The sequence below is a fragment of the Podarcis liolepis genome, assembly GCF_965112155.1.
Source record: "Podarcis liolepis genome assembly, chromosome: Z".
NCBI lineage: Eukaryota > Metazoa > Chordata > Lepidosauria > Squamata > Lacertidae > Podarcis > Podarcis liolepis.
Window position 1 is genome coordinate 198,471 of NC_139570.1, and position 16,976 is coordinate 215,446.

Consider the following 16,976-nt stretch of genomic DNA (forward strand, 5'->3'; position numbering starts at 1 on the left):
AGAAACCTGGGGGGCGCCATCTCCCGTAAGGTAGCTGTTTCCCCTTCGCGCACCCAGGTCTCCGTCACACAAGCCAGGTCGACCCCCTGCGAGGTAAAGAAATCTCACAGGGTGGTGGTTTTGTCGCCTATAGACCTGGCATTGCACAGCACCAGTGACGGAGGTGAGTAATCCTTGTTCACCCTACCCTTGGGATGAGGCGCAGATTGGAAGGGGTACGAGCATATCCATATCTCGATCCCCTTCGCCTATAACATCTGCCCCCACCGCCATACCTCCCTCGCCCCTCCACGGTAGCAATCCCAAGCCTCATATTAGCCTCCATTGATGGCAATTAATGTTATTCTTTCGCAGCCTAAAACAATAAAAACAAAAGCAACCCATAAAACAATACAAATAAAAACTGCAAAAATTACAAATCCATCAAAATCTAACAAATTCCCAAGCCTACTCAAACATCTATAACACCCCTCCCCACCGAGATAAGGCGTTAGTTACAATCGTAATGGTTTCCTTATATACAGCACTACACGTAATGGTTCCTGGAACAAAAGACCGTGGCGCATTAGCACAGCACGGGCTCAGCCACGGAAAGTCCGGGTGCAGCCGGTCAAGTGGAGATCTGAGGCCCATAAGTAGTTTGGCAGGACTCCGCCCTGTGGCCGCATGAGGGATGAGGTGTTGCACGAACAAGTATTCAGCGACCCTCTTGTGCCAGTCTCCCTGGTCCAGTGCCTCTTTTGCCGAGCTCACCATTCTCTCTGCTTCCCCGTTGCTGGATAGGTGAAGTGGTGCTGTTAGGGCATGGCGGATACCCAGTCCCAAAAGGTACTGCTCAAAAGTGCCTGATGTGAACTGCGGTCTGTTGTCGAAGACGAGGACATCAGGACATCCATGCATTGCAAAGAGGCCTCGCAGCACCCGGATGACGGCTTTGGGAGTGGTGGAGGGCATCAGAGCCACCTCCAGGAATTTGGAATAGGTGTCCACCACTACCATAAAGGGCCAGCCGTGAAAGGGGCCGGCAAAATCGAAGTGCACCCTCGACCAGGGTGTCTTGGGCGTCTCCCAGGTGTGTCCCTTAGCTGCCGGTGGCGCAGGCCTCAATTCTTGGCACGCTTGACAGGCAGAAACGCAGTAAGTGATGGCATTGTCCATGTTAGGCCACCAGACGTAACACCGAGCCAATGCCTTCATTTTGACGTTTCCTGGGTGTCCAGTGTGCAGAACCTCAAGGATGCGTTGACGGAGTCTTTGGGGAATCACAACGCGGTCTCCCCACAGCAGACGGCCGCGATGAGCTGAGAGTTTGTGTTGCCTGGTTGCGAACAGCTGGAACTCTGATGCAAAAGGCCCTTGTGGCCACCCCCTCCACCCCAGTTGAGCACATGGCTGATGGTGCGATCCTGGGCAGATGCAGAGGCCACTGTGGCAGTCGATACAGGCTATGTAGGAAGATCCTCAATCAGGAAGAGCGATGAAGCAGGAGTTGGGCCTTTCACAAACACTGGAAGAGGGCAACGGCTGAGGGCATTGGCATGGCCCATCAATTTCCCTGGGCGATGGATAGTGGTAGGCAGCGAGGAGGCCCAGGAGCGGCTTGTGGTCGGTGATGAGGTTGAAAGTCCTGCCGTAGAGGTATCATGGAACCTTTTCACTCCAGCCACAAGTGCCAGTGCCTCCTTGTTGAGCTGGCTGTAATTCCGTTCGGTCGGAGATAGCATCCTGGAAAAGTAGGTGAGTGGTGCTTCTCTTCCGTTTGGAAAATGGTGACTGAGGACAGCGCCGATGCCAAAAGGTGAGGCGTCGCAGGCAAGGACCAGCGGCCTGGCTTCACTGTACTGTACCAGCACACTGTCCGATGAAAGGAGAGCCTTGACCGCATTGAAGGCCGCCGTCTCCCGATGACCCCAGGACCAAGGCGCCTTTGTGCTGAGGAGTTGGTGAAGAGGCTCAGCCACCATGGCTTTGGGGGGCAGGAACATGTTATAAAAGTTCAGCAGTCCCAGGAATGCCTGCAACTCCGTCTTGTTCTTTGGGATGGGAGCCTGCTGGATAGCGCGGATTTTGGATATGGTTGAGTGAAGGCTGGAGGCGTCGATAAGATAGCCCAGGAACTCCACCTGTGGAATGGCGATCTGGCATTTCTCCCTCATTACCTTGAGCCCGGCCTCCTGGAACCTGGTCAGCACAGCGTGGAGGCGCTCAAACAACTGCTGGTGTGAGTCTGCAGACACCAAGACGTCGTCGAAATACGGCACCACGCCTGGAAGCCCTTGCAGGAGATGCTCCATAAGGCTTTGGAAGATGCCAGGAGCCACACTCACCCTGACCTGCAAATGGCGGCAACGGAATGCCCCTCTGTGGATGACGATCGTCTGGGCTTCAGAGGTGGCATCGTCGATGGGCAGTTGTTGATAGGCTTGGACAAGGTCCAGCTTAGCGAAGACCTTACCCTCAATCAGGGAATGCAGCAGGTGTTGGACAACAGGAACCGGGTAAGCGAGCTGCTGAAGTGCCTTGTTGATCGTGCACTTGTGGTCGGCGCAGATTCTCACCGACCCATCCAGCTTGACAGGCGTGACGATGGGGGTTTCCCACTTAGCCTTCGTCAACCGACTCCAAAACTCATTGGGTGATCAGCTTGTACAGTTGTTCGTCCACCTTAGCCTTGAGAGCAAAGGGAACCCGGCGTGGCTTTAGCTTGATGGGGGCGATTTGTGGATCAAGGCTGAAGGAGATTGTATATTGATTCAAACTGCCGTCAAAAACCTCGGCAAAGTCTTTGACCAGACCCTCAGTCTCTGCGTTAGAGATGCAGTTGATGCTGGTGACTTCCAGGCCGAGGGCATCAAACCTGTCTAGCCCTAGGAGGCTTGGCCACTGACCTTCGACCACCACCAGTTGGAGCAGGACCGAAAAATCCTTGAAGGCGATCCGGAACCGGCCAGTGCCTACCATGGGAATGTCGTTTCCCTGGTAGTCTCTCAGGTGTATGCGGTGAGAGTCAAGTTGCCTCTTGGACACTCTGGGTATGAGTCTTTTGATGGTGCTCCAAGACACAATGGACAGGGCAGACCCTGTGTCGATCTCCATGTCACACGGAGCTCCTTCAATGAGCACAGTGACTTTCAGCTTGCATCGTGTAGGCGAGTCGGTTTGGCCAATCGTGATTCCAAACGGGCAGTGGCAGTTGGTGAGAGCGAAACAGCTTTCCTTGGCGGACTGGAGTGAAGATTTGGACTTGTGAGATGGTGAAGGGGGGGTGTCGGACGGAGCCGATCGGCAGACCTTAGCGATGTGGCCCCTTCTGGAACATTTCCGACTGATGGTGTCTCTGAATTGACACCTGGCACTGGAATAGTTGCTGGCACATTCCGATTGGCCCTTGGACTTCTGTTTGAATTTCCCATGCTCCCACTTCGTTTGGTGCACGTCATCGTCTTCACTGGAGGATGCCTCATCACTGCTGGCTTCTTCATGATGTACTGGAACTGGCTTCCTAGCAAGACACGGGCTGCTGGCCTTGCGGATCTCCTGGGCGTTCAGCAGCTGCCAAGGCCACGGCCTCCTCAATGGCTTTCGGCAGCGTGAGATCTGGTTTGGCAAGACACCGTTGCAGACGGATGTCCCAGACCCCGCAGATGATTCGATCCATCAGGGCATCGTTAAGTCTCGGAACTCGCAGTGCATTGCAGCCTATCGCAGGATGGTGGTGTAGTTGTTGATTGACTCCCCCTCTGCCTGGTTCCGGTGGTAAAACGCATGGCGGGCAGCAATCTTGGACAGCTTTGGCGCATAGTGGTTGCGGAGCTTCTCTTGAATCGTGTCCCACGGTGTTGCCTGGACTGCTACAGGCGCAACCAATGCTCGGGCCATCTCAAACACCTCAGGCCCACAGAGGCTGAGGAATAGGCCCCGCTTACGCTCCTGTGATACTTCCGCCAGCTCGTTGGCTTGGAGGTAGCAGTCAAACTGAGCGAGGTAGGCATCTCATGATTCAGAGGCTGGGGCAAACGGCGGTAGAGGCATGAGTGAAGTCATGGTTCTGATGCCAATGTGGAGGGCGATGAGAACACAGTGCTCTAGCCAGAACGGTCAGCTCTGAATTGGTTCTGTTCAGTGATTTTGTTCCGTGTTTCAGCTCAGTTTAGAGGGTGGCCGTGTCTGGCTGTGCTCTGATTTCCATCGATCCCATCCTTGTCGCCAGTGTTAAGTTGTGGGTGAACATATCAGACAACACAGTGATTCTTCTGACAGCTCTTGTTTATTCACAGGCCAGAACAGAACAGGGCTGAAGGGTTCAGCCAACCTGCTTATATAGAGCTCAACTACATAGCAACAGTAACAACTTTCTGTAACTATCCACTCACTGAATGTCATTTTCAATTCCTTATTTGCATATGCAGCCCTGGGTGAAAACTATCTACAGTATCCCCCTGCTGGCCCAGGGTAAGAAATTCAGTACATAACAATGGGATATCAGAGTTTTTAGGGGGCTAACCAGGCTGGGATAACAGGCTTGTTGGTTTTTGAATGTATGATGTAGATTTTGTAATTCGTCCTGGAGGTCCATTCTTAACCTGAAACTGTTCTTAACATGAAGCACCACTTTAGCTAATGGGGGCCTCATGCTGGTGCTGTGCCGCTGCCTCGCAATTTCTGTTCTCATTCTGAAGCAAAGTTCTTAACCTGAGGTACTATTTCTGGGTTAGCGGAGTCTGTAACTTGAAGCGCTTGTAACCCGAGGTACCACTGTATTATGTTGGGAGCTGCCCGACACCCAGCCAGATGGGCAGGGAATTATAGGGATAGGGATAGGGGTTGGAGACTCAGGTTTTCGGTCTTAGGAGGGTTGCCAGCGAGGATTTTAGGGTTCTGGAAAGGAATTCTGATTGGCCATATTGAGAGGGTGTCAGCAAGGCTGAACCTTTCTGTAAAAAAGGGATTTTATTATTCCAAAAAGGAAACCTCCCTCTGATTGTCGAAATTAAGAGCAGGCCAGCAAAGCCTGAGTCTGACTGATTTAAATCAGGATTTGAATCGGGATTTCAATGAGCAAAATCAAGATGAAGAGGATGCCAGCATGGCTGAGCTGTACTGTAAAGAAGGGATTTAAACCCAGTTGGACGGGCGAGGGGTTTAAATTGCAATTTCCATCCATCGCTTAGATTTCAAGCAGAGGCTGGGCGGCCATCTGTCCAGGCTACTTGAGGAGAGAGTCAGACTTGGTGACCGCCAGGGGTCCCTTTTAACTTGGTGAGGTACTTATCCGTCACCTTCCTAGAGGTTGAGGAGCAGGTTGCCCAGGAAGCAGACAGACGAGTGCTCCACGTCGACTGCAAGGGGCAAAATATGATCATGATCATGATTATCATCATTCTGTTGGGAGCCACCCAGATGGGCAGTGTATAAAGAATAACATTATTATTATTTTATGATTCTGAAAAGTATTCTCCCTCTTGAGAGGCTGAACCTTTCTGTAAATAGATTTAAATCAAGTTTGATAGGCGAGGGATTTCAATGGGGAAGGGGCACCAGGGTCATCTAGTCCAACCCGCTGCCAAGATGGATTTTGTCTCCTGCAGATTTTCAAGGAGAGGGAGGAGGATTTGAAGCGGCTCTCACGCCCACTGGAGTGCGCCTGCTTTCGGACCTCCATCTGGGATGAAACTCTCTACAAGGTGTGACCGAAATATATATATATATACGTTTTGCTCATACAGTTGTACCTTGGTTCCCAATGCCCTCAAACTCTGACCTTTCAATTCTTCAGTTCAACTGAATAACACAATTTCCTTGAAGTTAATTTCATTCAAATTCATTTAAATTTCATAGCACAAATTCATTCCATTTGATTTAAACTCCATTGAAATTGAACTTAATTTCATAGCACCAATTCATTCGATTTCGTTCGATTTCATTCAAGTTGATTCAGTTTCATTCAAATTAATTCAATTTCATTCAAATTAATTCAGTTTAATAGCACAAATTCATTCGATTTCATTCAAGTTAATTCAATTTCTGTAATGGATTTAGGGGTTGCTCGTGCGTAACTTGCCGTCATTGCTGGCGAGTTTACCTGGTTAAACCCTTTCTGACTGAACAGCCTCCAGCATCGTGACTGTCTCAGTCGCTGGCAGAATCCGTCAGTGGGCGTTTCTTGAACTTATTCCAGCACAAAAGTTCTTTGACGCCAAGTCTCCTCCTACTCTCCCTGTGCGGAAGTCTTCTGTGCAGGGAGGGTGTGGGCAGCGGAGTACCCGTACTCTCTCCGCTGGTCTCCGGCGAGGAGTCTTGAAGCCTCCTCTCCGATTCCCCCATCTGCCCCCCTTCTCTACTGGTGTTATGCTGATTTCCTTCCCCAGTGGACGGGCTGCCTCTCTCCCTACTGGGACACTCTCCGCCATCCCTCTGGAGCCTTTCCTCCGCCTCTAGCTCCGATGGCAGTTCCCTGACATCCATCTCCCCCCCAGGACCCACCCTCGGCCCAACCTTCTGATCCAACCTCGTCCCTTTCCTCGATAGTTGATGCGGGGAATCCCCTGAAGGAGCTGTCGCCATCCTCTGAGGATTCAAAACCCGCTTCCCACCCACTCTGAACTCTTGGATCAACATTGCAAAGCGCAACCAGTAGTCTCTAATTGACTGGCTCCCCTGCTTGCACCCCATCAGTTCTTGCCGAGTCACACTTTGCTGGACTTCACTGGAATACATCGCATCCATCGCCTGAAAGATTTTTTTAAGGTCCTTCAAGGCATGATTTTGCGTCGCCATAAGGGGCCTGATCCATTCCCTTGCCCCATCCTCCAGATGCCCCACAATGTAGGCTACCCTTTGCTCATCGTTAACAAAGTCATCATGCTGCAGTTCCAAAGCGTACTCTATTTCCGTTCGGAACACATTGTAGTCCTGGGCTTTCCCCCCAAACTTGTGTACCAGCCTCGGTACCTTCCTTGCGATGGGGGTGGGTCTGACCTGAGCATCCTGAGCTCGTCTTTCGTCCAGCCGCACCGTCAGGAGAGCTACATGCTGTTCCAAGTCTCGGTTTCTCTCTACCAGACCTTGCACTGCAGCTGCTTGCTCCGTCTCTCCGGCTCCTCTGGTCTGGCTCATGGTGCTGCCTCTCTGGAGCTGCGCACAAGCAACATCGGTGACTGACGGATTGCTGTAATGGATTTAGGGGTTGCTCGTGCGTAAGTTGCCGCCACTGCTGGCGAGGTTACCTGGTTAAACCCTTTCTGACTGAACAGCCTCCAGCATTGTGACTGTCTCAGTCGCTGGCAGAATCCGTCAGTGGGCGTTTCTTGAACTTCTTCCAGCACAAAAGTTCTTTGATGCCAAGTCTCCTCCTACTCTCCCTGCGCGGAAGTCTTCTGCGCAGGGAGGGTGTGGGCAGCGGAGTACCCATACTCTCTCCGCTGGTCTTGGAGCCTCCTCTCCGATTTCCCCATCTGCCCCCCTTCTCTACTGGTGTTACGCTGATTTCCTTCCCCAGCGGACGGGCTGCCTCTCTTCCTACTGGGACCCTCTCCGGCATCCCTCTGGAGCCTTCCCTTCGCCTCTAGCTCCGATGGCAGTTCCCTGACAATTTCATTCAAATTAATTCAATGCACCTGCTTCCAGACCTCCATCTGGGATGAAACACTCTATAAGGAGTGCCCGAAATCTTTTATTTTCTTTCTTTTTTTGCCCATATAGTTGTACCTCGTACCCCCTCAAACTCGGGCCTTTGGTACGGGATGCTAGCAAGGTTGAGCCTTTCTGTAAAAAATGGATTCATCATCAATATTATTATTATTATTATTCCTTCCTGCGATTGTCACTATTAAGAAAATGCAAGCAAGGTTGAAACTTTCTGTAAAAAGGGATTTTATCAGGAGCTCCCTGCTACCAATTGGAAGCCATGCTTTAGTTTCTGGGCGGACTTCTGGAATGGACTGTATGACTTGCCAACGTGTGACTCGTTTTTGCAAAGGAAAAAAACTACCTTAATTCAAGTGAATTCGGTTTAGTTTAATTTCATAACACCAATTCATTCAATTTCGTTCAACTGAGTTTCATTTAATAGCACAAATTTGTTTGATTTCATTTGTTAATTTGATTTAATAACACAAATTAATTTGATTTCATTCGATTTTTCGCGGGGCAGGCGTGGTCAAGTATAGTCTACCAGCTTATCCCCAACGTTCAGCAACTGGAGACCAATCTGAGGAATTTTGCGCAGATCATTGAAGCCGACGAGGTCCTTCTTTTTGAACGGGCAACTTTCCTGGTAAGATTATTGTTGTTGATGATGATGATGATGATGATGTTACTAGGGTTAGGAATAGGGATTACGGATAGGGTTATTTATTATTATTATTATTATTATTATTATTATGTTGGGAGCCGCTGCCAGGGCTACAGATAGTCTTCCTGAGCAGCTGCTAGCCCGGGCAGAGAGCCAAATGCAGATAAGAGAGGTGGCTGTGGAAACTCATTCCCAGGAAGTAGGAGAAGGGTCATCTCTGTCAGGACTGGTCGTTGTCCTCTTCAGATCACCACACAAACGCTTCTTGTTCTTTTATAAAACTTTTTATTGCGTATTAACAAAACATTCTTATAAACAGTTCTTAACTATTATTCCTCAGAGTCACTTCTTTCAGATACCTTCTGAGCTCTGCTTCTCCATGACCAGCCACTCTCAAAATGGCGAAGGCGCCTTTCCCTTCGCTTTCCCGCTCTTTTTTCTAACCTCCTGGCTAGAGCTGGCCTGTATCTCCCCTCCTCCGAATCTGAGCTAGAACTGAACCCTTGCCTTTCCTGGAAACAGCCGGTCCCTCCCTCTTGTTCCTCTTGCTCCCTTCTATTAGATTCACTGCTCTCCTCCCCCCCTTGGGGAATGCTTTCTCCCTCTGATAAACTGAAAACCTCTCATTCTTCCCTGACAATCTCCCAGGCTAGAGGAATCTGCAGATAGCCTTTCAGAGATGGCAGGTCAGCCTTTGAGTATTCCCGAGCGTAGAAAAGGGGGAGTACAGGATAGGCGGCAAACTATGTCGCAATATGCTAAGAGAAGGTTACTCTCACGTTGCTTTTGTCGAAGGAAATGCGACACTTCGCACTCAGTCGAGTCATCATCTTAAAGTGGAGACTGACTCCCGGGAGGGGAGCTCTCAGCAATCTGTAATCTTTTTTAGAATAAAACCAACCTTTTAATGAACTACGCTCACTCACGTTTCACTGCTGCTACCGCCGCCTAGAGTGGCTGGGGAAACCCAGTCAGATAGGCGGGGTATAAAGAATAAATTATTATTATTATTAGGGTTAGGGTTAGGGACAGGAATAGGGATTAGAGATAGGGTTGTTATTGTTATTGTTATTATTATTATTAGGGTTAGGGATAAGGTTTAGAGATAGGGATAGAAGCTGGGGATCTGGATTCGGGATAGGATTATTATTATTATTATTATTATTATTATTATTTGTTATTATTATTATTATTAATAATAACAAATAGTTAAATAAATGGTTTAAATTCTATTAAGGAAATGACTGTTTTTCTCCTTCCAATAAAGTAAGACTTAATTTAAATCCTTTGCTGGCCTCCTCTTAATATCGACAGTTGGTGGAAATCCTTAACTGACAAGCGATCTAAACCGTTATTTAAATTGATTTGATTCAAATCAAATTCACCCTGCTCTAAAAATGTATCATTCCGAAAAGAAAACCTTCCTTTGCTCGTTGATATTCAGAAGATGCCAGCAAGTCTGATCCTTTCTGTAAAAAAAGATTTTGTTTTGTTTGCCTCTCCAGCAAAGCATTCTGGGAAAGGCATTGGGCAATGCTTTCTGTAGAAATAAAAGAAATTTATTATGGTTTTCCCCTCCCTACAGGTGATTTCCCACTATCAGTGCAAAGAGCAGCGAGACATCCACCGATTTGAGAAAATCAGCAATATCATCAAACAATTCAAACTGAGCTGCAGGTGAGAAACATGTTACTATAGACGGCCGTTTCGGGGTGGGGGTGGAATTCTGGAAAATAGCTTGGCAGCCGTGACATGGAAATTAGGTCTGTCTCATTATTATAATCATGTATAAGCTTAATTGGTAACATCAAATATAATCCTAAAATTATAATCCTCAAATTTAAAATTCTTCAAATGCAAGTTTTAATTTAGTTGATTATTTAATTTTAAAATAAAATAAAATAAAATGAGGTGATAATGTTGTTGATTAATTGACAAGTCTGAAATGTATTTTTTTATTTTTTTATGATTCATACCTTCTTATATTTATTTTAAAATGTGACAATTGAAATGATGAAAGATAAGTAGGAAAAATTACAAATGCTATTACGTAGAAAGGAAATACGGTAACCATGAGGCTGGAGGGAGGGAAGTCGATTAACTGACAAGTCTAAAATGTCAATTTAAACTGTTTCCCAAATACAGTTCACAAGATTGGCAATTAATTGATAATATTTCTAAGTTTAATACAGATTTAATGTAGTATTTGTATTTGGTTTATTCTATTTATAAATATAGTACAGATTTAATATAATACTTATCTTTGTTTTATAATTCAATTTATATTTACAAATGTAGCTTAAATGTGATATAATAGTCATGCTTAATTTGCACTATTTATAAATTTAAAACTGATTTAATATTTATATTTATTTCATAATATTGATAAATTTGATATATATTTAATTTGCACTATTTATAAATTTAAGACAGACTCAATATAATATTTATATTTAATTTATTCTATTTATAAATGTAAGGCAGGTTTAATATATTTTTATTTATTTTATAGTATAATTTATAAATATGATAGAAATCTAATATTTATATTTAATTTATGCTATATATAAATTTGATACAGATTTAATATATTTATTTGATAATATTTATAAAATTTGATATAAATCAAATATTTATATTTAAATTACAATACAGTGGCACCTCTGGTTGCGAACAGGATCCGTTCTGGAGCCCTGAGCAGAAAGCAACCTGTGTGTGGGTGGGTGGGTCGTGATTCGCCGCTTCTGCACATGCGCGTGACGTCATTTTGAGCATCTGTACATTCGTGAGTGGCGAAACCTGGAAGTAACCCTTTCTGTTACTTCCGGGATGCCAAGGGATGCAACCTGAAAACGCTCAACCTGAAGCGTCTTTAACCCGAGGTATGAATGTATTTATAATTTTAATACAGATTTAATATATTTATATTTAATTTACTCTATGGATAGATCTAATGTAGATAGATCTAATGTAGATTTAATATAACATAACATTTATATATATTTTTATATATTTTATAATAAAATTTATAAAATTTAATAGTTTTAATATATGTTTATTTTATAATCTTTTTCAATTCGATAAAATTTTAATATATTTTTAAATTTAATGCAGATTTAATACTTATATTGAATTTATAAATTTGATGTAAATATAATCTACTATTAATACTGAATTTATGACATTAAAATCCATATAAATATCAATTTGTAAAATCAAAAACTGCAAATCTGAATCCTGGAAATGTTTGAGTTGTGTTCATAAATGTCCTCCCCCACCACCAGCAAACTGGCTGCCTCTTTCCAGAGCATGGAGGTGCGCAATTCGAATTTCGCTGCCTTCATCGACATCTTCACCTCCAACACCTATGTGATGGTCGTCATGTCCGACCCTTCCATACGTAAGTTTGAAAGGCTCGGGTTCAAATCTTCCGCAAATCCAGTGGCAGGGAGTTCCATGGGTATCAGAAAGGTGGGAAAGCGCTCCAGTAATGGGGGAATCCAATGGTGGGGAGTTCCGCAGGTATGGGGAAGCCAGGAAGCTCATCCCTCCTCTCCCGACTCACTTCCAGCTTCTGCCGCCACCCTGATCAACATCCGCAACGCTCGCAAGCACTTTGAGAAGCTGGAGAGGGTGGACGGGCCCAAGCACAGCCTCCTCATGCGCTGAGCGGCACAGCGCTGACTGCTTCTGCCCAGGGAGGCTCAGCCGACGCTGGAAAAGGGTGCAACCGTCTGCAACTCTGGAAATGGCAATTAAATTTGGAATGTTATGAGATAATAAATGCACATCCTGTATGTCTAATAAATGTACCACTGTCTGTCTCTTCTGTTGTTGCTTAAAATCTTCGCCAGATGAAAACTGTTCTTGCGGCGCTATCACCTTTGCAAACAGCGCTCCTGTTTTCCCTTCTGGAGTTCTGCAGAGCCCAAGTTTATTATTATTATTATTATTATTATTATTATTATTAATGATTTCTACCCCGCTCATCTGGCTGGGTTTTCCCAGCCACTCTGGGCGGCTTCCCACAAAAGATGAAAAATACATACAAAGGTGAACCGGGGTGGGGCTCTGCAGACGTCCGGAGGGCTTAGTCTGGAGCTGGAGCGGGCGCTGGAGCGGGAAGCAGGTTGGCTGCCTGCATTTTCCACACAGCAGGGAATAGCCACATAACTCACAGAAACTGGTTTCGGGGTTTCGGCCTGGTTTCGGTTTCCCAAACACCAAAAAGCCCGAAGGAAGTGTTCCAGTTTTCGGACATTTTCCAGAAGCTGAGTGTTCGACGCGGCTGCCGGCGATTATTTCTGGGGTGCCTGCGCCAATCTGAAGCCGCGTCTCGGTTTTTGAACATTTCGGAAGTCAAATGGTACTGTTGTGTATTGAGTCAAAGGATTTTATATCTGTATTATTATTGTCTGTATTTGCATTAGGGTAAAGTAACTGCCTTTTGGTTCCAGAGGGTACAGCTACTATTGGTTCATTTAAGCTGCCGTATTTGGATCCTTTGTCTTATTGGTTTCCTCCAAAAGGCAGGACTGTGATTGCCTGATATTGTTCCCTCCAAAATGTATCCTTTCTAGCTAGTCCCCTGTCCCTATAAATGTAGCTTTCCTCTCTGCAGACCTTAGTCTTGTTGCTTTAATAAAGAAGTGTTACTAGAGAACTGTCTCCAGCATGTTATGTCGAGAGAGCTGAAATCACAAACCCCACGTCACAACAATTGGCGACGAAGGTGGGATCCGGAATGCTGAGGAGCGGTTAAACGCAGCCCTGCCTCAGAGTCCGGATTGCAGCTAAGAACAAGACTCACTGGCCAGCTGAGAAGACGACCCTGCCCACAGGACAATGGAGAGTCCAAGGGTATTGGAGCCCTTCCAGCCATCAGAGCCCCACACGTGGGAAGACAACGTCGAACGCTTCGAGTTCTTCGCAGAGGCTCAAGGGATCACCGATGCCAGCAAAAGAAGGGCCACGTTCCTGAGCTACTGTGGGCCTGAGACCTTCAAGCTGGCCAAGGCATTGCTTGCTCCAGCGAAGCTAAGTGAGACATCTCTCAAAGATATTCTTGCCTGCCTAACAAGCCACTTGGCGCCTACTGAGACCAAGATGGCCCGGCGGATGGAGTTTCATAAGAGGCAGCAGCGTGCTGGGGAGTCTGTATCTGCATTTCTGGCTGAACTGCGGAAGCTCGCTCAGCACTGCGACTTCCAAAGTCTGGAAGAGACTCTCCTGGATCGGTTTATCGGTGGTCTGAGCAGCAAGAAAGCCAGAAGACGCGTCGTGGCTAAAGAAGAGGTTACCCTTGCTTCAGCCTTGAAGGAGGCCACCGCCACGGAGAATTATGAAAGAGAGGAGCTTGATGCCAGTCGCAAGGCCCCTAAGCCACAGATAGAAATTGTGCATGCCATGGACGAGCTAGAGGCTACTCCGAGCCAGAGCCCAGTCTGTGGGGTCGAGTCAGTGCGTCAGGCCTGCACAGTGCACAAAGATCACCGAGGCAGGTGCCCAGGTTGTGGCGGAAACCATGAGCGGAAGAGTTGTCGTTTCCGGGATGCTATGTGCCGGATGTGCGGGAAGACAGGTCACATCGCCAGGGTCTGTAGATCGGCGGCGTTGGGAGCGACAGGAGCACCTAGACTGGAGCATCGCAGACCGCCCACAGCAACCCATTTTCTAAAGGACTGCCACTACGTAACGGAGATCAACGGGAGGGTCGTGCAGTTCCCAGCGCAAGGCAAGGCACACGTCAAGGTGAAGATTGAGGGTCAGCAGTGCGACATGGAGGTGGACTCCGGATCTGGATTCACTATCGTGTCGGACCAGACCGCGAGGACATTCTTCCCCAGGGGTAAGTTGCCCCCTCTGGAGCCCTTCCCGGCAACCTTGCAGTCATACTCAGCGGGCCGCATCCATGTTATGGGAATGTGTGCCGTGAGAGTACAGTTCCGGGACAAACAGGCTGTACTCAAACTGGTGATTGCGAAGGGCAGTCGCCCCAGTCTCCTGGGCACTGACTGGTTCCCCGCCCTGGGACTGAGTATATCAGGGCTTAATTCAATCCAAACCTGCCCTGAGATGAGCGAGGCATTATGCAAAGAATTTGCTGGTCTCTTTAATGGAAAACTGGGTTGTTATAAAGGGCCCCCAGTTGACTTCGAGTTGGACCCTGGGGTGGCCCCAATCCGACTCAAACCAAGGCGAGTGCCATTTGCACTGCAACCCAAGATCGAAGCAGAGCTGGATAAATTGGTCAAGCAGGGAGTTCTCTCACCCATGGACTCTGCTAAGTGGGAGGCTCCAATCGTCACGCCCCTTAAAGCAAATGGGGAAGTCAGGATCTGTGCAGATTACAAATGCAGTATCAATAAGGCACTCAGGGGAAACTCATACCCCATTCCAGTCGTATCACATCTGTTGGCTAAACTGGCTGGGGGCAAGGTGTTCGCCAAAATTGACCTGGCACAAGCTTACCAACAGCTGCCAGTAACCCCACAATCAGCGGAAGCACAGGCTATTGTCACACATAAAGGGGCGTTCAGAGTTAACAGATTACAATTTGGAGTTTGTGTGGCCCCAGGGATTTTTCAAGGGCTCATGGAACGCCTGTTAAGAGGTCTGCCGGGGGTCTTGCCATTTTTTGATGACGTTTTGATTGCTGGAAAAGACCTACAGGAACTGGTTGCGCGTGTCCATGCAGTGTTGCTCAAGTTCAAGGAGGTGGGGTTGCAACTGAAAAAGGAAAAATGCAGTTTTGGGGTACCAACTGTGGATTTCTTGGGGTTTAAAATTGATGCATCAGGCATCCACCCCACAGATGCTAAGATTAAGGCCATCATCGAGGCACCACGACCACAGAACAAGACGGAGTTGCAGTCATTCCTGGGACTTCTTAACTTTTATCATTTGTTCTTACCCCAGAAAGCTTCGGTAGCTGAACCATTACATAGACTGTTGCAGAAAAAGAATGTGTGGCGATGGGGGCAGGGGCAGCAGAAGGCTTTTGACTCCTTGCGAGGAATGCTGAGTAGCAGGAGCGTCCTTGCTCATTATGATGAGTCAAAGCCGCTGGTCCTGGCATGTGATGCCTCTCAATACGGCCTGGGGGCTGTGCTGAGTCATAGGGAACCGGATGGGTCGGAAAAGCCCATCTCTTTCTATTCCTGTACGTTGTCGCCCACGGAGCGCAACTATGCTCAAATTGACAAAGAGGCGCTTGCAATTGTGGCAGGAATCAAAAGGTTCCATGATTATGTGTACGGTCGCCATTTCTACATTGAAACGGACCACAAGCCACTGTTAGGGTTGTTCAACCCGAACAAACAAACGCCACAAATTCTCTCCCCCAGAATGTTACGTTGGTCTATATTCCTGAACGGGTTCCAGTACACCTTTACCCATGTGCCGGGGAAACAGTTGTGCCACGCTGATGCGCTGAGTCGATTGCCCCTTCCTGGCGGGAGCACTGAGGATCCTGCTCCAGCGGAGCACATAATGATGCTGGAAACACTTCCGGGGGCTCCTGTAACGGCTACTGATATAGCTGAGAAAACGAGGAAAGATGCTGTTCTCTCCCATGTGCTCACTTGGGTGGGGAGGGGGTGGCCAGGTGGTCCGCATGAAGACAAATTCAGGCCTTATGCGACTAGGCAGCACGAGTTGTCCATGCATAAGGGTTGTCTCCTGTGGGGAGATAGGGTGATCATCCCAGCACCACTGAGAAACAGGGTTCTTGAGACGCTTCACATGGGACACCCGGGAATGGTCAGGATGAAGTCGCTAGCCCGATGTTGTGTGTGGTGGCCTGGAATGGACCAGAACATAGAACAATGGGTACGAACATGCAAGGCATGCCAAGAGGTGCGGCCAGAAGTGGCCAGAGCACCAGTCCACTGGTGGGAGCAGTCCAGATCTCCCTGGAGCCGGCTGCACTTAGATTTTGCTGGGCCATTCCAAGGAAAGGTTTTTTTGGTTATCGTCGATGCATATTCCAAATGGTTAGAAGTGGCGATGGTCCCTAGCATGGCATCAGCTGCCGTAATCAAGGTGTTGAGGCAGTTGTTTGCAACCCACGGGTTACCTGAGACCATTGTATCAGATAATGGGGCAGCTTTTGTATCCCAAGAATTCAGGGCATTCTTGGCTGATAACTTCATAAGAGGGGTCACATCCGCGCCCTTTCACCCATCCTCCAATGGGCAGGCTGAGCGCATGGTAAGAACAACCAAAGAATCCATTGCGCGCTTAATGGAGGGTAACTGGTCAGCTCGCATCGCGCGAATGTTATTTTTGCAGCATGTGACGCCGTGTACTGCGACGGGCAAGTCGCCAGCTGAGCTGCTCTTGGGTAGGAGACTGGTAACGGTGCTGGATTATGTCCACCTGGATAAAATGCCAAACCGTAATTCAAGAGCAACCCCCCAGGCTGAGACTGACACAACAAGGTATCTCGCCCCTGAAGATCTGGTCTGGGTGAGGAACTATTCACCAGGTTCGCGGTGGGTGGCTGGTGTGGTCACCCGGGCTAGTGGACCTGTGTCCTATTATGTGACCTTGGAAAATGGGCAAGTGTGGAAGAGACATATAGATCAGCTGAGGCACCGGGCGCTCAGCAGGGGGGAGTCAGATAATTCATCCCTGGCTAACGACGCAGAGCTGCAAGACCAGAGTGAAAATAGCCCAGAGG

At 47.7% G+C, this 16,976-nt stretch overlaps 1 protein-coding gene across 2 annotated transcripts in view; it reads left to right on the forward strand.

Moving 5' to 3' along the window:
- The window catches only part of LOC310698837 (ras-related GTP-binding protein A), a 30,375-nt gene extending 18,272 nt beyond the window's left edge, over nucleotides 1–12,103 (forward strand). The window contains exons 6-10 of one of the 2 annotated variants that reach the window (XM_083486582.1): nucleotides 5,589–5,684; nucleotides 8,153–8,275; nucleotides 9,879–9,970; nucleotides 11,578–11,693; nucleotides 11,865–12,103. In XM_083486582.1, coding sequence (XP_083342708.1) covers nucleotides 5,589–5,684; nucleotides 8,153–8,275; nucleotides 9,879–9,970; nucleotides 11,578–11,693; nucleotides 11,865–11,962 — 525 coding nt within the window. In that variant the 3' untranslated portion in view covers nucleotides 11,963–12,103. The remainder of the gene's footprint in view (nucleotides 1–5,588; nucleotides 5,685–8,152; nucleotides 8,276–9,878; nucleotides 9,971–11,577; nucleotides 11,694–11,864) is intronic. The other variant, XM_083486583.1, reaches the window with a different exon arrangement.
- Nucleotides 12,104–16,976: the final 4,873 nt, after the last annotated feature.